At 37.4% G+C, this 23,540-nt stretch overlaps 1 protein-coding gene across 2 annotated transcripts in view; it reads left to right on the top strand.

Annotated features, from left to right (window-relative positions):
- LOC137108704 (fibroblast growth factor 14-like) overlaps window positions 1-22,718 on the top strand; it is a 51,632-nt gene extending 28,914 nt beyond the window's left edge. For both annotated transcript variants that reach the window (XM_067493625.1, XM_067493626.1), the window contains exons 2-5: window positions 3,158-3,268; window positions 7,078-7,181; window positions 18,385-18,583; window positions 18,770-22,718. In XM_067493625.1, coding sequence (XP_067349726.1) covers window positions 3,158-3,268; window positions 7,078-7,181; window positions 18,385-18,583; window positions 18,770-18,918 — 563 coding nt within the window. In that variant the 3' untranslated portion in view covers window positions 18,919-22,718. The remainder of the gene's footprint in view (window positions 1-3,157; window positions 3,269-7,077; window positions 7,182-18,384; window positions 18,584-18,769) is intronic.
- The last annotated feature ends 822 nt before the right edge of the window (window positions 22,719-23,540 follow it).

Genomic DNA, 23,540 nt, shown 5'->3' with positions numbered 1-23,540 from the left:
GATTGCTCTATCAATGTGTGTATTTTAACAAGAAATCTGCTTTTTTCAGTACAGTAAGTGTTCCTCTAATCACTAATCATTCTGATGTGCATTCAGTTGCTGCTTATGAATTCTTCACTTGAGGGCTTTTGTGTGTTGAGATGGTGCATACATGTAAAAGCGAGAACTGCAGGGGGCTGAAATAATGTAGAATATGACTTTATAAATCAGTGCAATAGGCTGACAGACTGACTGATTGAATCAGATCACATTATGGTGAAAACAAATCTGTGTGTGTTTGGTTGCGCCTGTGCGCACACGTGTGTGTGTTTGAACGGGGAATACCCTTCCACTGGAATAGTCTGGAATCACAAGTCTGTTGCCGTGACAACGCCCAAATGGGAATTTCCCTAGTAACAGACAGGATGTGAGGACACTGGGAAGAGTGGGAATATCACCTTGACGACTGTGGGAATGTCACTGTGGTAATGGTTGGCCTTGTTGGATCGTAGCAGTAGGAAATAGATAGTTGAATAGAAACATAAATAGATGATGAATTGATGTAGCAGAACCGTTTCCTGTGGAGAATAATTGATTTTTTTCAACCATTAGAGCAGGGAGTTATGCAAATACACACTTTAACACAATTTGAGACTGTAATAGTTCTCATAATAGGGCATAACAAATTAATATATGAGTATAAATTGTAAGGATAATCTTTTTTAAAACCACTCATTGTGTTGTATTTCTCTTTAATTATATGGAATTCAGACATGCATTTATTAAAACGAAAGTAAATCTAAGTCAATACTAAGAATTGTAATTAGAATAGGTTTATTGTCTGGCCTTAGCAGATAATAAAGCAAATATGTAATACATTCTGCCTTATACTGTTTAAATGATCAAATGTATAAGAAATGTACAAGAATGTACAAGATGCAAATTTAGAGATTTGATTCAAAATGAGTCAACAAGTATAATGAGTAAAGTCACTCTGAGATGGTGTGCAGTGGCCAGAAAAAAAAAAGGTGATTTAAAGAATGTGTTTTCAATGTATTTTAGCATCTTAAACAATTATATTGCTTTTTGTGGAGGGCTGGGTGTGGCCTTGAAATTTCCTATCGGGTGAGTCACAACACTAGGCATGAAAGGTTTTCTGACGCTACATACTGCTAGGGCTTCAAACCAACACAAAGACAGATGTATCAATATAAAGCAAAGGTTAGAAGTACAGTCGGTCTGGTGTGCATCTAGGTCTAATTTAGTAACATTTAAAATTGAAAAAGTTATTTATTTTTTAATTCAATTAAAATTAATCTTCTTTGATCTGATCAAACTATAAACAATATGAGATGTTCTCAAAAAAATAAGAGACACTAAACAACATTTCCAGCAGCTTCCTCAGACAATGCGTCAACAACAAGGATAGAGAAATTGAAATATGACATATTTCAGTTTGTCTGCAGTAGGCAGTGTTTTCTGATTTTGCTGTGTTCTGACATGGCAAGTAAACTCTTTGAATCATAAAGAAATGTAGTAAGATATTTCACAACTGTCAGTTGGAATGATATTTACCTAATGCATGACAATATAGACTGTGATGTACTGTATTTATATCAGGCAAGAAAGCTCTTTTAGTGAGGATAATGCGTGTGTGTGTGTGTGTGTGTGTGTGTGTGTACGTACACAAATTTGTATTACTTGTAATGTCTAACAGAAGCTACAGTATTGTGCTGTCTGGTAGGCTTGCGTCTACAAGTGAAGTGGTATAATGATAATCCTATTGGTGGGAAATAACTGCCAGCAATAGCTGTCTTTTAATTTAGCTCAGATTTATTATTGACTAAACCACACGGCATGCTAAGTAATGTGCTGGGAATTTTGGCAGTTTGAGCGCTGGTTACAAGCTCCTATTTCCTCCTTCTCCCCTGCTACACAAGATGGATCCTTCACAAAGATGGAAAACACCCCTGCCTCTCTCTTTCTCTCACTCTCTTCATAAACTGGGTCAGCCTTGACTTTTTTCTGTCTGTGTGCATAAGAGCACACCTTCACACATTCAGTCTCTGTCTCTGTTGAGGTTCAAAGGGGATCCCAGCTTCTTATTGCTATGAAGGCAGAGTCCCTGATGTGTGTGGGAGAATGGGTGTGGTCACATGGAAGTGTGCGTGAGAAGCCAAATTAAGTCATAACTATTAAAGTGTGTGTGTGTGTGTGTGTGTGTGTGTGTGCGCTTGTGTGGAAAAAAACGTGCCATCCACAATACAGCAGTAGTGTACTGTGGATTGCATGCTAGTAGTGATAACAGAATGGAAAAAAAAGCCTGTCTGTACCTGCCGAAGAAACACCACTATTACTGTGTATCTCTAACCCAGCTCAGATCATGACTTGTCTTTCTATCCTTTTATGTTTCCCATTCTCCATCTGTTTCTGTGGTTCAGCTGTCCTTCGCCATCTCCTTTTTTTCTCTCTTTCTTTTGATTACTACAATTTCAAAAGACCTGTGTTGGAAAAATAATGTTCATTAATTTTGTTTGCAATTTCAAAAAGACACCTGTATTTTCACACTTTTGGAAAAAACAGTCCATAAACAATAGTGTACTCATTAGTGTCTCTCAAATGACTTCAAACATTTTTGTGGTAGAAACTTTTCACACAAGCATTTTAAATTTTGATAAATGGTATCACATCTATTAACGTATATACTGGCCAGTAGATAACTAGTAAACAGGATATACAGCTACAAAGCCATAATAAGACTGCTCTTTATTCTCAGAAGTTCCGAAATAATTTAGCGATTATTATTCAAGCGGAACAATGAACACGAAGAAAGGATTAGACCAAGAATCCTGTAATAGATTGGATTTGCTTGACTAGGCTCTCTGCAGGAAATCCCTCTGGATGCAGCAGGGTCACAGGTGGTCACACTGTCCTTCTTTAATGCCAAACTGTATTGTACTGTATCTCAGATATGCCTTCCAGGATGTGTGCAGAAATTGAATTTGACCAGTGGATTTGTACATAAATTATTTATAAACAAATAGCAACACTATTTTGGATTTTACCTATATTGGATATTTTATTTTCATTTTCAGTATGATGTATGGAAATGTGCTCAATTATACATGTTATTTAACTTTTTTCTCACTCTTTTACCTTTGTCTGTCTTTGTTGGTAGAACCACAGCTGAAGGGCATAGTGACCAGATTGTTCTGCAGGCAAGGCTTCTATCTCCAGATGGGCCAGGATGGAAGTCTGGATGGGACAAAAGATGACAGCACCAATTCCTGTTAGTAACCCCCCTTTACACACACCCACATGCGCGCGCGCACACACACACACACCTAAACCAGATGAAGAACAAGACTGACATGTTCTCTCAAAATAGCTATTTAGCTTCGAAAAAAGCTGTCATGGTTTTGCTCAGATGAAATGTTTGTTAGTTCTAGTTCATTTTACAAGCAGTTTAAAGGTAAACAAAAATGTATATATAGTAGTTAAACCTAAAAGTGTGCAGCTTCACCATCAAGCATACTGATCTAAATGACTGAAACTTTTGTCTGTTGTTATTGACTAAAGGGCAGAAGTAGTGTGTTTATATTGGCTCTGTGAGGGAAATTTCACGCAGGGAAGGCAGTGTGTTTTCAAAGAGCACGCCAACTGTTTGACAGAACGCGACAAGTAGCTGCTTGGGGGGCTTTTTAAAGGGCTAGTTTATTGGACCTCTGCACCCAACACAGCCTTTAGGGAGGAGCTGCAGATGGATGGTTCACTGATTCATGTAGCTTTTGCTACATTCTTATGTGCTTGTCTTGGAGAAAATGAAATGCTAATAAGTACTGACTACAGCAGGCAGCTCACTGATCCAACGTGTCCTTTCCACATTGGCTGAGCTGCTTCCGCTCTGCCATCCGCCAATGTCCCACTTATTTACTATGTTTTTTGCACAGCTAATATCTTCACAATTTTTGGCAAATGCCTTCCCGTCCCCATTTTTTCCATTTCTGCCAAAGTGTTTAGATCAAACAGAATTTATTGCAGCTTACAATTGTTGCCAAGCTTCATTGGTTCCTTCCTAAATTGTTTGTCAGTATGTCTTTCTGAGCTATGTTCAGCATAGAGGAGACATCAGTGACATTTCCTGCTGCATTTAAAAGGACGCTTGTTACCATCTTTAATCAGTTGGATGCATAAGTTTATGTTAATGAAGCCTGTGCATGATTGTGATGATGGTTTAGAAAGTGGGATATTTATCAAAGATGATTAGTCGCAGGTGTACACATTTGATCAATTTCACTTTAAATGTTGGTTGTTAAAGAGATTTAACAACCATTTCAATGCAACCTTGATTAATGACAACTTTAATACATCAGATGTAATCAGACCTTGATTAGAAAAAATATAACAGCAGGTCTGTATATCACATCCGCTGTCATTACAGATCATTGTGGAGTAGGATTTTACAATATCTCAATTATACAATATCATAAGTGTATATTTCCCTCTGGATTATGGACATATAAAATATAAATGCACCTATTGTCTTTGGAAAATCCTCTGCTGTTGTGAAATATTGATAATTTAATACATACATACACAACTCCACCTTTGATATAATTTTGTTTGATCTATTTGTTTGAACATGGCAACAATCTACAGAAAATAAATTTAGAGTCAAAAACATTGTATCAACGCATGGATATAAATGAGTTGTGTACATTCATATCTTCACTGTTTGGGAAAATAAAATTAAGAAATTGTCTTAGGAAACACATTGTTGTTTGGAGACACAGTGTATAGCTTTTTTTTCCCAAAAAATGTATTTAGTGGATATACACTACAAAACATCTTAAGTTGGAGAAGTAATATTTAAGCTTCCTGTGATCTGGTTCAACAGCACTGTCAGTAGTGCAGAGATAGCCCTTATGAAAAAATAAACAATTTAAATTATTTCTGCCTAATTAGTATACTTTGTATTAGTGTATTAGTATTTTTTGTTGTTGTCATATTGTCAGTGTTTATAATGACAAGTGTGTGGAGAGAGAGGGCTGGGGAAAACATGGAGTAGCTAAGTTACCTTAAAAGCTGTTGCTGGATGGCTAAACTCCCAAAGAAATGTGATTACAACATAGAAACTGTGAGGATTTTTCCAACCTTGAAAGGCCGCAAATAATAATTGTCAATAATTGGCACAATAATTGTTAAATTCTTATATTAGAAACTTTATATTTTAATGTTTTGTAAAAATAAAAACATTTTAAGTGTCATCATTGACACTGTTGCCCTCTTGTAGCTCCTCTATGTGTGGTTTGAAAGCAGAGATGTTTTCTTTCATATTATTGTTAATTCACATTCTGATAAATATAAGTTATATTGTTTCTTTCAGCCAAGTGTCCAAAGATGTGTTCAAACAAGCATTTCAAATGTCATTTGTAACAACTTTATGGTTTCTTCTTTTAATAACAGCAAAAGTAATCCATTACTGTCCCCGAAAATATGTTTTGCTGTTTTGTTTTTCCAATGCTGCTCTCCAACTATAAAGTTTATTTTGTTCTAAGAAAATATAAAACATTTCTTTTGGGATAAGAACATCATAGGACACTATGAGCGCCGTCAGCCTGCTTTCAGCTTGTAAACAACTTTGGCATTTAGTACATGATTTCAATTCCTAATGTTGTCTGTGGATATCGACTGTTGCTTTTTTTATTGTTAGGGCCTTAAAATGCTTCTTTCAAAGATCAAGAAAAAAAAGTTGTTAATTAGAACAAATCTGAAATGGATTCAGACATTAAGGGACTGCAAAAAGTTAAAGAAGACACCAGTGAGACAAACATTATCTTTTAAAATCCCTGCCCAAGGCTATAAGGGTGTGATCAGCTGTCCGTTCCTTTACCATCACTGACTGGTTTTCCTCAAATAACACTGACGCGAAGGAGCTAAGAGCTAGACTGTGCCTTTTGAAAACAAAATAGACATGACACAGCCAATATGAAAAGGACTAAATAACTTTGGTTAAAATATAAAAAAAGAAAATGTTTATATTTACGTTCTGAAGCAAATTTTTCACAAAGTGCTGTTGTAAACATGCTTCAATTCAGATCTATCAAATCATTTTAACTTCACAAACGTGGCTTAAATTGCGTGTTTTGGCTTGATGATTGCCTGTATTGCTACAAATATAACAGAACTGTACTGTGACAGAAATATTAAGGAAATGGTTTGACATGAAGCTAAAAGCCAACAAAACAAAAAGCCAAAAAAGTTATAGCTGAGGTAGTCAAGAGGAGATGAATAAGATAGTATGTTAGACTTACAGTTGAGTAGAGGGTATTTCTGCACAGAATTTACACAGGCATGTTTAAAACAATGTAAAGTTTTCATTAACAGTATTTTTCTTTGGGTCCTTGAGACCCCAACCACTCTTAAAAAAAACTCCCCCCAAAAAACACTGACGTTTTTTACCACTATCATATTAAGGACAAGTGTGTTTAAATCTGATGTTAAAATCATGACACTCCATAAAATACTGAGGAGTAAAATACTCAGGAGTAAACACACTGGATTTTCATATGTGGGGATAAGTACAGTTATTCTTCTGGATTTCTGTTTGTTTTTAAGAGATTTAACAGCCTAAGTTTCTCTGGGGCTAAATTGATTGCAAACACAAAGGAAAAAATCAATTATGTTCAAATGTCTGAATTTAGTATTTCTACCTGACTTGTTTCTGCAATATTGTTTATAATGAATATACATTTCTTATATTTGAAATTGATTGTTATTGCATACAATACTTTAATTGTAATATAGAGCAAAAGAAACAATATTACTAGGTTTTGGGCAGATTATTAAAATTTATATTTAAAACATTGGTTTGAATCTTCAATTCTCCTGCAGGTGTACTCTCCTGCAAAAATATGCAGCCCCCAGGGCCCAGTTTTTTCTTCACTTCACCGACTAACCTAACAACTGAGCAACAAACGAAGATTTCAGTTCTCAGAGTACTGTATTTCAAGTAAAGTGCGCACAGATGCACATAAAAAAACAAACAGAAACACACACACACACACAAACTTAGTTTGTCTGGTTATCTGTCCCCAGCTCTGTTTAACTTAATTCCTGTGGGTCTGAGAGTTGTGGCGATCCAATCAGTCAAGACTGGCCTCTACATTGCCATGAACGGAGAGGGTCATCTCTACTCCTCGGTGAGACGAACACACACACACACAGACACACACACACACACACACACACACACACAGAAAGACAAGGTGTATTTGTAGAATGAGCATTCAAGAATAAGCAGTTCCAGATTTTGATACATCCTGCCACATGCTGCTGTTGTGTTGTTTGGGAGTCAGAGAGAAACTGTGTCATTCCTTCTGACTTTTTATTATGTTGTTCAGTGGGCAGTCCTATTGGAGGCTTACAATAATTTTTTATTTTGAAAACGGTGTGAATTTATTGCAATTCATGTGAAATGTATCCAGGTCCCAGGTGTTTGACTTGTGGCAGTTCTTTCTAGGATTTAAATTAGAGACAAATGGAAAGATCATTTAATAACATGACATGCTCCTGGTTATTCATAATGCCTTACTTTACCTTAAAGTATAAGGACAAACATTTGTTTTTTTTTGTTCCATGTTCCATTGTTGTTGTCCTCCTTGTTCCTAATTGTGAAACTTTTCTGTGATTGAAGTAATGAAATTAAGTGTTGTGTAGCTATCGCTCCTTTAGAAAATATTTGTAAAGTTCTTGTAATTTCTTATAATGTGTGCAAAGATGGGCACTTATTTCACTATCTTTAGAACATATTGAGTTAAGCCACAATAACTACCTAAAATTGGTAGTTTTATTTAATTTACAGTTCAAAAACATATTCAATTTACAGAAGAGTGCAGTAAAATCAGAAAAAGATCTCAACAGGGTTTGAAGACACACTAAGGCATTTGATAGACAGTAAGGGAACAAAGTATTGTATACTGTGTTTCCTTACTGACAAAAAGTGCTTTTAATGGATCTAAAGGATGCACATTTATCAGATTATAGAAAAATGTGCATCAAGTAAGCATGACTTCTTTCATTATAAATTAATTAGTTGTAATAATTAATTTTTTTGTATTTTGTTGTTATGTACCTTTCCAGAAGCACTTCCTCCTTGAACATAAAATATTCACAAAGAATTACAAAACAAAACTATATTAAGTTGTAAATAAAAACTACAAAAAATGATGCATAACAATAAGGAAGACATGATAAGATAGCCAAAATAAAGTGGTGAAGAACAAGTGGAGCGAGGACAGAGAGGGAACAGTGTAGAGGAGTAGTGGCAGTCTGCAAGCAGAATATGAATTATTTCAATGCTGACTCTTCAGAGAGAGTTCACACTCTTCTTCTGAAACCTCTTCTCTCTGACATCATCCTTCTTTCTTCCCCTTCATTTCTTTTTTGCATAGGGATGACAGGCAAGAGAAAAACGGAAAAGTGGTGATGGGAGAAGAAGAGAGGAATGGAAAGAGAGGAGAAAGAATGAAAGGGTGGGGGGTGATGAAAGAGAGGAGAATGAAGGTGAGGCCAGGACACATCATAAAAAAAGAAAGAGCAGGAAGAAGAAAGAATAGTCTTGAGTGGGAGGAGATGAGAAGGAAAAGAGGAGGAAGTAGGACAAGGACAGTTAAAGGGGAAAAGAAGGAAGTAAAAGGTTTGTCTACAGAAGGGAAAAAGATGCATAGGAAAGAAGGAAAGGAGGAAGGTGACAGATGAAAACAGTTCTAGACAAAGTTGTTAAGATGGTGAGGAAAGCGGAAACGTGTTGTAGAGAGATGAAAACGAAGATTGAGGAAAATGGTTGTTGACAGAAATGGAAAAAATGGAGATGAAAAAGGAAGGGATTGTAGATAGCAGAGGAAAGAGGAAAAAGATGAAGGCGGAAAATTGGTATTAAAGGATGAAAACAGATGGAGATAGAGACAAAAAGTTGTAGATAGAAAAAGAGGAGGTGAAGAGAAAAGAAAAAGGTGGTGTATAGTAAAATTGCAGTGGAACAATGAGGAGGAAAAAGAATAAAGGTTGGAGATAGACAATAAGAGAACAAGGAGGAAGGTAGTATACCAAAACGGAAAAAGAGGGAATAAGGAAAACTGTTGTTGTCATAGGGATGAGAAGAAAAGACAGAAAGGGAATCTGTGTGGTTCTGCGGGGCTTTCTCAGCCTGTCACTGAAAGTCACAGATGCACGAGGGCTTCCTGTAAATAATTGAAGAGGGGGGGTTGCCCCTACACACACACACACACACACACACACACACACACAGACACAAATAGTAGAAATCCCCTCTAAAGCTGCATAAAGAGCCTGTCTGATGTGCAGGCAGCTACAAGAGAACAAATAAATAAATTACAGAAAATCACATTATTGATGATGTCAGTGCAGCTTCATATTAAACTGGCTGCTTCAAAGGTCCCAGCAGGTATAGTGTGTTTTAGCGCGTGGCAAGGATTGTGCAATGCCCTTTGAATGTTACAAGATACCTTGTATTTTATCCTGGTGTAAAGCAGAGCGATGATGTTTACCTTCATGTACTTGTGTAATTTGTTGGATCAGGTTCACACTTGCAGAGCTGTTGTATTGGACACATTTTGGGTAATTTTTCATCCTGCCAGGTAAGTTATTGTGGAGGTGTCAGGAAGTCGATACACATCAGATTCTAGTTCCTCTGACTTCTACTAAACCTGGTGAGGTTGTCAGCAGGGAGCTAGATTTTGCCCTCATAAGAATTTTTATGTCATAGTATGCTTTAGTTGGTTTGGATAATTTACACTCCTAACTGCTGTAACTTCACAGGGCTGGGATTTGATTGCTCACTTGTCCAAATGACCTGAACTGAAGAACCAAACACGTACGGTAGGGAAACACACAAATAGGCTAAAACTCCATCATTTCATAAAACATTGAAAGCACGGTGATCAAACTGCAATTGTTATAATCAGAAAATGATCAAGTGAATGCTGAGCACAATTTCCCTAAAATGGTATTGAATTGTTTGTGTGGCAAATGTGCGGCGCTGTGCCTTTTATTTTTGTGGTGGTAGATTTCATTTTTTCCTGTGTATAATGGACGAATATGATTCTGTATATGACTGTGCTGTTTACATTTTATGTCACGAGTAGAAAAATAGAAAAAACTAAAAACTCCTTAAATTTATTTTCAGCCTCGAATGTAAGACTGCCAGAGCAATTCACACAACTTCACAGCCCATGCTATGCTTGCAGGACCGCAGATAAATGCATCTCATTGCCAGCGTAAAACCCTGGTGGTGGGTTTCTGAGCAGAAATTTCGTTTTGAGATATCATGGCTCATGCTAATGATCCCCAAATGCACAGTAGCAATGTCAGTTTTAAGAAAATATGACACACTATGAGATAATAATTAGATTTAACAACAAGCCTTTATTTTTCAAAAGACATTGTAGTTTTCATTATGACAGAAAATAGTAAAAAATATACATATATATATATATATGTATCACAAGTTAAGTTGATGACTCTAAATTGCATGAAATGCAAGAGATATTTAGTAACATGAAACATAAAAACCTGCAAATTCTCACACTTGTGGGAAAAAATATATTATTTGACATTTTTGCCTACATCTTTCTGAAAATATTTAGTTTAGGATATTTCCTTTTGTGGTGCTTTCTCCATGCAACAAAGCTTATTACAAAAGGGTGTAGGTCTTAAATTATGTTGCTCTGCCTTCTATGAGATTCCTTATCTTCTTATATAAATTGTTAATGATATGCTGCAAACTTAGTTATACGTGGTAGGACTGTCTTATTAATCCTAGATTCTAAGCATCTGGCTGTGTGGGGTTGTGCATGTACGTACATTTGGTGTATTTGTGTGTGTGTGTACGTCTGGGTTTGACCGTGTGTGTGTGCATCTAACAGATGGCACAGTGTGCAATGAGCTGCTATGTGATAATTATGGAGCATGCTGGGGAAAGTGGAAAAAAAGTGCTGATGAGTTTGGGACTTGGTGTGTGTTTGTGTGTGAATGAGTCTAGGAGCAATGTAAGTGTGTTCCTCCACAAAAGTGTGTCTAATCTGCACATTGGTTTGATGTGTGTGTGTGTTTGTGTGTCTGTGTGGGTGGGTGTGCCGGGGTTGTTGGGTAGCTGTAGGTGTTAGTTGAGAAGTAAAAGATGAAATTGACTTTTTCAGTTAAATCATTGCATATTGTCAGTAACGTACTAAAGGACAAAAAACCTAGTATTATGCTAATTGTCCTACTACCTAAAGTGGGAAAAATAAGGATAGTGTCATGTTAGAGATAAAATAATCTTAAAGTTACTGTTTAGAATAACCGATGCACCATAATTCTCCAAAGATACCACCAACAATATTTGAAGCATACTATAATACTATCTGTACAGTACATATGAATTGAACAGTTTATGCAGCATTGTGGTTATGAGATGTTTCTAGATCATAATTTAAGTTTTTGTACAGCAGTGGCATTTCAAAATATGCTTGTTTTTGAAATCTGAATTGTGCTGACTGTCCACCAGCCAAGATTAGAAATGGAAATGTACTCCTTCATGCCAGCTCCTGTGAGTCAGACAGTTAGAGCCCCATTCTGTCTGCTGGAGAGGTCCTGGGAGCCCAAACAACATCAATTCAATTCAAATCTCCATCCATCTCTTTCATCCTGTTTTTGCTCTTCTTGATTTTTTGCTGATACTTTATGTCCTCTCCCTGCCTTCCACCCTTTAAGACCAGGTATCTGGTCTTAAAGGGTGTACTATACTGTACTGTACTATAGAGACCTGTAGTACTGTACCGTAAGAACAATGTGTGTTTCTACCATAAACTATAAACTCACATAACTAACTTTTAATTTACTTTGGTTCAGAAATCAGAAAACAGTAAACATCTTACTTTTTAAACCTGATTTTTTACGATCTATAACTATCATCTTCATGTAGGCTTAGTAAACTTGGAGCAAGAATAAGATAAGAGATTTTGTCACAGGTTATGTAAAATTCAAACAGACAAGAAGAAACACTTCAGACAGTCACAGACATAGTACACAAGAGTTTAAATCAAATGAAAAATATAATTATATAGCATACAATAGATAAATGCTTTAAATCAGAATTGTCTACTATTACTAGTTTTTATGTTCCACTGAGCTAATTTTTTGTCTTGGCTGGCTTAAAAAAATTAAACAAGCATCAAAGTATTTGTGATAACCAACTCATCATTAATTAAATTTTTTTATAACTGCAAAGAGAACTTGCTCCTCCTTGTGCATTTGCCCTTCTATTTCTTTTTCACCTACTCATGTTTGTAAACCACAGCAGTTTATTCGTTCAACTATGTGTGTGTTTTTGTGTGTGTGTGTTTGTGTGGGTGTTTGTGCGTTTGGGTGTGTGTGGCGCATGTGGGCTTGTATTTCCATTTATAACACAGTTGGTACTTCCAGAAAGATGAGAGGGAAGAGTAGTGGCAGAGGGAATAAATGTTAGCAATGAAAATCATGACACAAACACATACAGATTCACACACTTTCTGGTGACTAGCAAATGAATTAGTGGCCTGTGGAGCCTCTTTAAAGATGGCACACTGCAAAATATGGCATTGAAGTACCGCAGGACAGACATCAAACTCAAATAGTGGGTTTGAATGTTTGGACAAGACTATTGTTCTCTGGGGATGTTTCAGCCATTATATAAAACCCTTTTTTAATGTTAGTCCAGTAAATTACGGTCACCCTCTTTGTTCAAATGCAGAAAACCCATAAACTTAGATATTTTCAATGACAAACTTTGATGGTATCGATTCATTTGTCGACCATCTTGGACTAATAAACAAAGGCTATATTTTACCAGATATCAACATAAAGTTTAAATATTTTGCTGAAGATTTCTCCTCATACATTACAGCATTCGTTTCCCAACCAGTCTCCAAGGAGCACCTGAACAGTGAGCTGTTGCCACAGCTCCAGCACACCAGATCTAATTAATAGCTGCACATTTTCATAATGGAGAAACTGGATTAATCCATTATGTGCAGGTCAGAAGTGGTTTTGGAGCCCTGTGATGTTCCATGGACACGACAAGAGTGAGTCAGATTTATGCTTGATTCTCTGCATCTCAGCTGGACGACATCCTTTCATATGCCTTCTCTAACCATGCTCTTTCCTCTTTTGTTTCCATGTTCCTTCACTTTTCTTTCCACTCCTCCTCTGTCTTCTTCTCTGTGGGCTTCTTTTCTTTAAAATGATTTGTTTACCCACAATTCCCATGGGTAATTAGTGCTGTGATAATAACTGGTGTTGGAAACAAACACACCCACTCACTGAGCAGCGCACACAAACAGACACTCACACATATACATACAGATTAGGAAAAAAAAAACAACCTTTGTTGAGCTTAGTCAAATTAAGTAATCTTACAAGTAGAGCAACTGCACTCTTACTTTTAAATGAGAGGGAAGAAATCGGAACAATATGTCTTTGCATATATTTGTAATGAGACCGCAAAGCTGTGATTTATATAAATTAAACAATTTTTGTATGTAGTTGTAACCAAATGAAAAACGAAACTAAGTCACACTCTGTTCTCTTTTCACTAAATATGGTTGAAATAATAATTCCAAATGAATAGTAATTTAAAATTACTAATAATAACTTGTGCCATGTTGCAATGTATTAATAAAATCCATAAAAAATATTTTGATCTGATGATAAACTAAGGCACAGTTGACAATTTCTTGCTTATAATGAAAAGAAAATAGTGACAACCAGGTGTTTTTAATAACATGAGCTGCATGTTAATAACCGTTAAACCTAAAATTTTAGCTGTTACCTGCAATCTCAGACATTTCTATGTGGCTCTGCCAGCACTGAAGAAAATTCACTGTCACACCAAGGTTGTTTAGCATGACTCAATATTTTTTAAGCGTTGCAGCTGCAATATAGGATTAATATTAGCAGAAGAAATGCTAACCAAGTATCAAATGATATTTTAACAAACAAATTGACATTTGTCTGACCAAGAAGAACAGCATTTATCTTAACAACTCTGAATGTCTATCTGAAAAGAACCTCTGTGTTAAGTTTTTCTCGTCTGTCATATTATAGGGCAAAGTAGAATTATGGTACAGGATATAGTGGAGCTACTCAGAGGTTAGCAGGTCAAATTGGGATTTATTGAGCAGCTTCCATATGGGAATATATGCAACACTGGAAAGTTGAGCAGGGTGTTCCTGGATAAGAGAGGTGGCCTCTTGAATTTCCCCTGAATAAATAAAGCGTGAAACAAACTAAGGGAGATGTTAGTCTTGTATTTCAATTTTAATAAACTCTCAATAGTGCCAATGGCAGATCAAAAAAGTCCTCGAATAGGTTATGTGCTTCTAAAGAGTTTTACCAGTAAAACTCACAAAAAATGTATATAGTGAGTGAAAAAAAACAAGTTAATATACAATATATTAGATATAATCCAGTCTTGCCACTTGGGGTCATATGGCAGCCCACATCTGAATAATATTTTTTTAAAGAACTTTTATTTTTAAAACAACTTTTTACCCAAACAAAAGACGAGGTATGCAGGTTGCTCTGAAGGCCATGAGAAATGACATATTTCTGGGAAATGTTTGCAGCTTTGTTGGCTGTTACATGTGAGGTACACATACAGTTTAAAGGAACAGCCTTGGTCAAGTCATATTTTATGACCTCAACTAAATTATACTTGTGTATGGCAATACAGTAGCCCCAATGTTAAACTTGTCTATGGATAGAAGAGCTGCCCCACAGTTGTTGTGGTGTTCACATTTATTCATATAGCTCTGGTTTGAGATTATTGTGGAGTTCACTGTCAACACTCTCCACCAACATTAAAAACATGTAGGAGAAGCATCCCAAGCTGACCTTGTGCTCTCCATGTGGTATTTCAGTTATTATGAGGAAAAATCAGCCAACTTTTAGTTTGTGCAGCTGTAGAGTCAGAATTTGAAGTAAGAACACTTTGCCCCTCCTCAGCATATATTTTATGCCACTCTTTGAGTTCCCTTCATCAACAAATGCTCCTGATTGTTTCACTTTGGTAAATTACAAAAGGGCAAAGAAAATATACTTGAACAGTAATTATTCAGAAGAGTTTATTATCGTACTGTGAATGTGCATCTACTGGGAAGCTCCCAGTGGCCTGCTGTCAAGCTGTCATACCACTGGCCAGCTAGTTGCCAAGTTTTGTTATTAGTGCTGCCATGTGCTGTGCGAAGAGTTGAGTGCTTATCCCACGTTGGTTTTGAATTTCTTATTTTTAGATCTTTAATGGAAGAAAGAATAAGTGCTCCCTGTATCAATTTAGCCTCCTTTAAAGCAGGTTGTTTAAATATGTTAATGGGCTCTTCTTAGTCTGATTGCAGCTGCCTGCAAGCTACATGCAAACATGTACGTGTATATGTCATTCAAAAGATAACAATGCATGTGTGCAGTGTGTTCACATCCACTAAATCTTTGCAAAGCCCGGAGAAATATGTGTGCGTGGACAGGGAGTGATCAGAGAAATGCAAAGATAACAGAATAAAGAGAGAGAGAAAATCCCCTGCTGTTTTTCCAATCAGAAGGCGTCGTCCTCTTCACTGAGTGATTTATTTGCTCCCCTCTTCTTCATGTCCCAATTCCCCCCAACATCACACCACCACCACCTTCACCACCACCCTCTGTCTCTTTCATTCATGTTTTCTCCCTGTCTTCTGTCTGTGGGCAGCTTGTGAACATAGCTATTTAGGAATGACGACAGAAGCACATTCAGGCAGGCAGTGCTGTTAAAATGACTCACCTGTACATCTGTGAGGTTTTCATCTGAAGTCATTCTTAAAGTTCATTTCTTCCTTCTGAATTCAGCCAAGAATAACTGTTGCTGCATCAGATGAGACATCAAGCATCTTTCCTTTTAAAAGCACAATTAAATGATGTATGACCTTACTGACCGACATTAATAAGTGTCTGGCATTACTCTCCACGCACCAGAAAAGATCGTCCTCTTTAACAAATGAATAATGGATCTGGGTGCAGGTCAAGACTAAATATATATTATAACTCAATTTAATCCAGTGATGAAAAATATTAATCTCTACAGAGAACAATCTCATTTTTAATATAAATCAAGTCATGGTAATCAAAGGAGAAGATTTGATTTGTGTATGACTGACATTGGCAATAAATAGAGCATTCATTCATTATCACCTGTCTTGTTTTGTTGCCAACCAATCATTTAGTCACATTTCATATCCCAGCAAGCCCCCCTGCACCTCCCTCCATTCATTCCCTCGAGCCATAAGAGTGTGTTTGTGTGTGTGCCTGTGTCTGATTCCCCACAGCTGCGTACTAGTACCAACCAGCCCTACCTTCAATAAATGTCTTCCTATGTTAGCACGAGTGGATGTGGTAGTGCATGTGATATACCACATTACATGGTAAATTACCAGTGTTTGTGTGTGTGTAGATATATGTGTATGTGTGTTTGTGTGTGTTTTTCTCTCTCACTTGGTCTTGCAACCCCCCCTCCCCAACACACACATGCCCACCCACCCACTGACCCCTCCCTCTCAGTGCTGGTTGGTTGCCACGGCTACAGTGTCGCCTCTCTTCCTCATGTTGCTATGAGACTCGGACCGACAGACCTGAGCTGAATGACAATGCGTCTTTGGCTTTGGCAAGAGGCCCATGACAACCAATAAGAGACAGTCTAGACAAACACTTCCCATTCTGGGGCTTTGAGTGTGATCGTTTGGTTTGGCAGGAGCCTCCTCAGCCATATGAGGAGCAGTTTTTCAATTAGATGTCACAATGAGAAAATGTGTATATTATTGTTATTGTATCAAGCCCCTTAAAATATAATTTGTGTTTGATGAAAAAGGTTCCCCAAGGCAGGAAAACGTTTTTCATACAGGGAAACATAAAATAAATTATGTAAAATAAATAAATAAAGTTAGAAACTAGTTAGCAAGGAAAGCAGCTAGAGAGTAATTGATAAAGTCCTCTAATTTGTTACATTTACAGAAACGTTGATCTGTGTATTTGGAATGTGGACAGCAACTGTTTGCTGCCTTGTTTGACATAACAACTTCTGACATAACAACTTCAAGTTCTGTTTTCAACGTGTTCCATTTTCAACAATTTTTTTATTGTTAGGAACCTCATTCTGTGATTAGTGAAGACCAGTTTTAATTTTTTGTATCTCTATAAATATTGCTACTGTGTGTACAGTATTTGGCTGTCTGCATTTTACTATGATCATGTTGGTGTTGCTTTTATATATTTCCAAATATTCTTTGTGATATAATGGTCACTGTTTTTTTAGTGTACTGCCTTTAGTCCAATGTATCCACAGTGCTTATTGTTAATCTAATTACTAAGAGCTATCAGTAATGAATTGCCTGTAAAAAAAACACACTAAAGAAACTCTTCTGTTGGATCTGCAGTGCTGACAGCTTCTGCACTGGGTTAGTGAACCTTGAGATTTATTATTGTCTATTTTATTCACTAAATAATTAGTTAATTAATTTAAAATAATATGATATAATAGTATCATTATTAGCTGCAGCCCCAACATAAAACCCTTCTATTCAGGATGACACTATGCTGCATTCACACCACAAAAGAAGGCCATAACCAAACAATGAAAAACTCCTATCACCTTAGCTTTTAGATTTACAGTATATTAGCCTATATTGTCTGAGAAATTGAGGTTTGTCCAGATGTAATTGGAAATTTTAGAGCCTTACTTCTGAAACTGCCTGGATTCTGACCTCTTCACAAGAACAACTTGCTTGTTTACTTGCTGTGACTCATTAGTCAAAGTGGACACCATAGAGAGAGGGTTTTTTCACCCAGTAAGAATGACACCTTGTTTCTGTGCTGAAATATGCTCCGCTGGAGGCAGCAGCACCCATGGAAAGTAGTTTTGACACATACCTGCTGTGTTGATGTGAGTGGGATGTGAGATCTTTGGGGCTTTGTGTCACCAGAATCAGTCTTCTCTTTCATGTGTTTAGTTGTGGGGTGAATAATGACAAGGCTATACAACATTCAGCAAGTGTTGTGCTGCTCCTCCTTGTCTCTGGCTGTCCAATATGGCTTCATTATTTTTCATATCAGATGTCAGACCAAAGAAATCCCTATAGTTTCATGTGAGGGGATATTGCCCCAATAATGTGAATGGCTGACCAATCATGGATCTCTGAGCCATATTTGTAAATATGCTGCCTAATTTACATTTACTCATAATGGTATTCATATAAAATGTAGGTCTGTATGTTATTTCTGTTGTCACTTCATAGGTCACAGTGTCCTATGAATCTGCTAATTTATTTATGTGTTTGTCTGTCTCCTCAGGAACTTTTTACAGCAGAGTGTAAGTTCAAGGAGTCGGTGTTTGAGAACTACTATGTGATTTACAGCTCTATGCTATACAGACAGAAAGAGTCGGGCAGGGCCTGGTTTCTGGGCCTCAACAAAGAGGGACAGGTCATGAAGGGCAACAGGGTCAAAAAGACCAAACCTGCTGCTCACTTCCTGCCTAAACCTATAGAAGGTAACATTCTGTCAGTCCACACAGTAGGATTTAATTTATATGTTTTAAACTTGAATTTGTCTTTTTTTGTTGTTGCTGCTTTAGTCTACATTTTGCTTTAATGTAGAAAACTGCTTAATTGTAGTCTCTCTTATAGTTTAATCTGATTTAATGACAACTTTTTATTTCCGTCCTCCATCCTTATAGTTGCAATGTACCGAGAGCCTTCTTTGCATGACGTAGGGGAGGCGTTGCCTAAACTCGCCGGGGGCCCGCCTTCCAAAAGCACAACCAGCGAACCAGTGGTCATGAATGGCGGAAAACCAGTCAACAAACCCGACAAGGAGGAGACATAACCCTGCCCCCCCCCACCCCTCCTTACTGTCACCTGGCTGACAGTAGGCCAGGAAAAGTTAGAGATTCGCCCCACTGCTGCGCTCTCAAAAAACAAAAGGTATCAAAACAAAGAAAAGCACTGACTGGTCAGCAGTGGGGCCACACACACATGCACCTGTTACACCTCTGTCCCTGTTGGATGGAACAGGTGTTATGGGGCAGGGACAGAGGGACAGGGCGATGTAGCTGGTAGCAGGGAAGAGGAGGAAGAAGACGGGCCAACACCAGCCAAATACTTTGGACCTGGAACTGAGGCACATGGGAGCCAACACAACTTCTTAAAACATTTCAGAAAAAACTAACAAAAACTGAAAAAGTGTCATCTTTACCTGTGTTTTTCTGTGACAATCTGTAAGAATGAGGCCCCTTTTTCCTCCCTTATAGTTTTATGTTACCAGGTATATGCTCGCACTCTGGTGGCTACAGACACACACAGTACACACAGTGCGCACAAATAAATCGACCACTTAGATTCGATCTTTGAGTGAATAAAAAACGAATTAAAAACATCAACAAACACAACACAAAACAGCAAAAACTGATTATTCAGAGGACGCTTAGTCATTGATCAATTAAGATTTGACACAGGACGTTGTGTACGAAGCTTACAGTGACGTGTACTTGAAAATTGCCCTGTGCATTACAGAAGTGGCACACACACCCACTGAGATCACATACTATATATCTGCTATAACAAAGGAGTTCTTATTTAAGCCCACCTAGCTTAAAGCATGTTCGCCCTTTTGGTATTCATTATCTTAGCTGGTTTATTACCCTGCATACACAAAGCACTGGTGATTATTGAGCTTACATTGTTGTACAGACACAAAACAGATTTTAGTTTCTACCTCTCTGTCTCAGTTGTTTTTAGGACTGTCTATTTAGGACTGCTTTGATTTCCACATCGCTGACACAAGCGTAGCTCAGGAGAGGAGGGGATCAGTTGAATGGAGAGGTTTGGAATCACATTGCTTGGATTGGTGTGTAGCTGAAAACCGATTTCCACAATTCCCGTGTTTGTAGCAACACAAGAGTGCAGGAGGCAGGCTGGTGTCTACGCAGCCTGGTAGCAGTCAATGTTTTCATAAGGTAGCAGATACTTTAATGTATTGATTGTGTTTAATAGATAGAGGGTCAAACCATTGATAACATGGTGTTCTCAGCGATGAGGAGCCTTGTAGTAGTTTTTTTAATTTCTGTTTCTTTCCCAAGTACTTGAAAATTAAGGTAGGAATGAGGGTAATAGTGAACAGGGTAAATGATTTTAAAGCCACTATGTGCAGAATTCGAACATTTCTGGTTTTAGTACCCAGTGGTAATTAGAAAAAAGGCACTGTGGTAAGTAAGGACCTGATGTATTGCTGCAGGTGTCAGGCCACAATGGGAATATTCAGATCCTTTAGCAAAGTAAAAGTAGGAATACCACAATGTAATCTGTATATCTTAAAAGTGAATGGCCTTCATTCAAAACCTGCTTAATGAAGACAAAAATATGCAGTGTTATCAGAAAAATGTATATAAAGTAAAGAAAAATACTTGTTCTACAGGAAAACAGCCTCTCACATTGTTGTATCATTAATATATTATTCAATTAACACTGACACATCTGTACATCAGTGTAGAGCTTATGATACAACAAGGCTAATGGCTCAACTCAGTGGCTCCCAACCTTGGGTTCAGGCCTTGGAAAAGGTCTTCAGATATATATTTAAGGGTCCTGATCCTGGCATGATTATGGAAGAGGGAAAGGAAAAAAGCAAAGTTCTGCTACTGTACACAAATGTTTATTCTTTGTCCACACTTTTCTCTAATCTCTGCAGTTTCCAGGTGGAATATTGAATAATTTAAACTTTTGGACCTTGAACAGTTATTCTAACAAATTACACATAGACGTCGCATAGATGGTTTTTTTAAGGGTTTTGAATGTTTTAAAATAAAGTAATATTAAATAAAGTATCTACTAACTATAGCTCTTAAATAAATGTAAATGAGTGATTTCTCTGAAATCTTCATAATATTCTCAGGTAAAGTACTAGTACCTCAAAACTGTACTTAGAGTCCTTGAGTGAATACAGTACATAGAATGTGATTACTTTCTACCAATGATATTTTTGAGATCAGCTCTCAGCTTCATTCAAATGTATATTACTTATATACAGTACAGTACCAGAAATAGCTACTAGGTAATTTCCTACCTGAACCAAGTAGTCCAGGAAAACTACAATTCCACATAGTGGCTTTAAAGTAGTAACAATGGCCCATAAAATTAGTTTACTGTAGGTAATTTAGTATCAGAAATGTGGTTTCTTTAAAAAACAATGGAAATCACCAATAACAAATAAAACAACTAAACTAACATTGTTAAATGAAGCAGATCAACAGAACAACCTACGGAAATATGGTTTTGAGGGAAATGTGGAGAACTACAAGGCATAAAATTAAATTAAATGAAACCAAATATATTCCCATCCTTCACCCTCTCACTGTGATAGTCAACACGGCACCAGTCTGTACTGGACTTGAATCCTGCTCAACACCCAGTCTTTCTGTTTACTTGTCTTTCTTTGACAGCAAGACTAGACATCAATTAACTCCTCAAAACGTTACAGCAGTAGTCTGTCATTTCATTGAGGAGATATTAATACTGTGATTCCACACTTCATGTTTGTGTCAGTGACAATAGGGCAGACACATATTAATGAATATTTTCGGTATGAAACAGAAACTGTGCATCTCTTTTGCTTTGAATCCCCGTTTTGAGCAAAATAACCACTTTGCATTTTAATCAGATGTTCATCACTGAAGATGAATGACCTGCGCTGACATTACTCAAACTACAAAGAAGCCAAAGCAGCCAGCCAAAAAAACTGAAGTCTGTATGACTAATGTTCCCACTTGTTCTGACATCAAACGAGTACTAGCGCAAATTAGCCGAACCCCCGTCCTCAGCAACAGGTGTGTGTCTATGTAGCAAGTGAAACACTGCACTGCTGCAGATGAGTGAAACACTCCGGTGTGTTTTAATGTCGTTCTGCTGTGTTGTTCAGAGGATACACTCCACAGCTGAAGAGACTGTGAAAATACTGTACTAGACAGCTCACAGTGTTTCTAATTGGCATATCTCAAGAGTTTTCCACACATACACCACATTTTTCTCTCCTTCTCTGATCTCATTAGCTGTTACTTGTCTTCATACTCACATTATATTAACTTATCCAGGCTTATGTGCCCAATGTTTGAGACTACTACGGTGTAAAAAAAAAGCAGTTTAGACAAAATGTAATCTAATTATGTGTGGAAAAAAATGAAAGATTCAAGTTTAGCATTTTTAATTTCTATGTCACAAAACTGTGATCTTGATACTAAAAAAGTAGTGAGTGTATTACCTCTGTGGGATTATCAGGAAGTGTTATTTATGCCGGGTAGTGCTGTAGATTCTTGCTATGTGAGTGCCTCTCAGCCCCAGCCAAGCTCAAGATGTGAGATCCAGGGTGGCTGTAGCTAAATTCTCAGCCCTCAGTCTCAGCAGGGTTCACCCAATGTTTCCAAGTTCGCCTCAGTCACGATGCTTAATTTCAGACCTGTCCTGTCTAATGTTACTTTTGAGAGCCAAGTGGGGATAGTGCTGATGAGGAACCAGTGTTGTGCTTGTCTCGCGTCAAAGATATGTGGCTGTAACGTTTATTGACTAGTTGTTATTGTGTCACATTAGGGATTACTAGCAAAAAGGTAAAAAATAATCCAGACAATAAACCAAACAATCAGGTATGTAAATTTCCATTATATTTTATTTTTATGTATTGTGTGTTGTCTCAGCTGCCAGTGTCTAAGCAGAAACTTACTAAAAAGCCATTTTAATGACAGTACAGAGGAAGTTTTTTTTGCCTGAGCAACCATTAGGCGATACAATCTGGAACAAGACTCTGGCACAGCAAATGATTATCAAGCAGCTAATTTGTCCTAGGCTCACTTCTGGAAAGGGAATATAAGCAACCAGCTCTTACTCTGTTTAGATGGGCCCAGCTTGTTGGGTTAGCTGCAGGGTTCACCTAATGTGAAAGCAGCTATTGAAGATCTGTGACACATGCTCAAAAATTAATGATGGTTGATGCCAGAGAAAAAAATGGCCTGGTTTCCTGGCTACTGACCAAAGACACAGCTACAATAGTGTTTCCAGGCTAGTAATCACAGCTCCTCGTTCAAACGACGAATGCACAATTACTGTGAGATTTCTCTCCACTGGTGGTTAGCGAGGTACCAAGGCTACAATTATGAGATATCTAACAGCAGACTCCACACAGGATGAGAGTGGCTGACTTAATTAGAAGGGAAGAATCACGACAGCCTGGGTCACCTTTTATTTTCACATACAAGTACCACTCATGTTCTCATGGAAGGCACACATGAAGCCATACAATTTTGTCCTGCATAAGCTGTTGCTCTGAAATCAGAAGGCACAAAATGGACACAAGACGAGACATAATAGGACAAAAAAAGGCTTTTGTGACCTGCCGCTGCAGTGCAGGTGCACTTTAGAGGCACAAGAACATGTAATGGTTAATACAGGACTCATGATGTAGCT

Source organism: Channa argus, chromosome 23 (genome assembly GCF_033026475.1).
Source record: "Channa argus isolate prfri chromosome 23, Channa argus male v1.0, whole genome shotgun sequence".
Lineage (NCBI taxonomy): Eukaryota > Metazoa > Chordata > Actinopteri > Anabantiformes > Channidae > Channa > Channa argus.
Note: the sequence above shows the minus strand (reverse complement) of the source record. Positions and strands in the feature narration are given on the sequence as shown.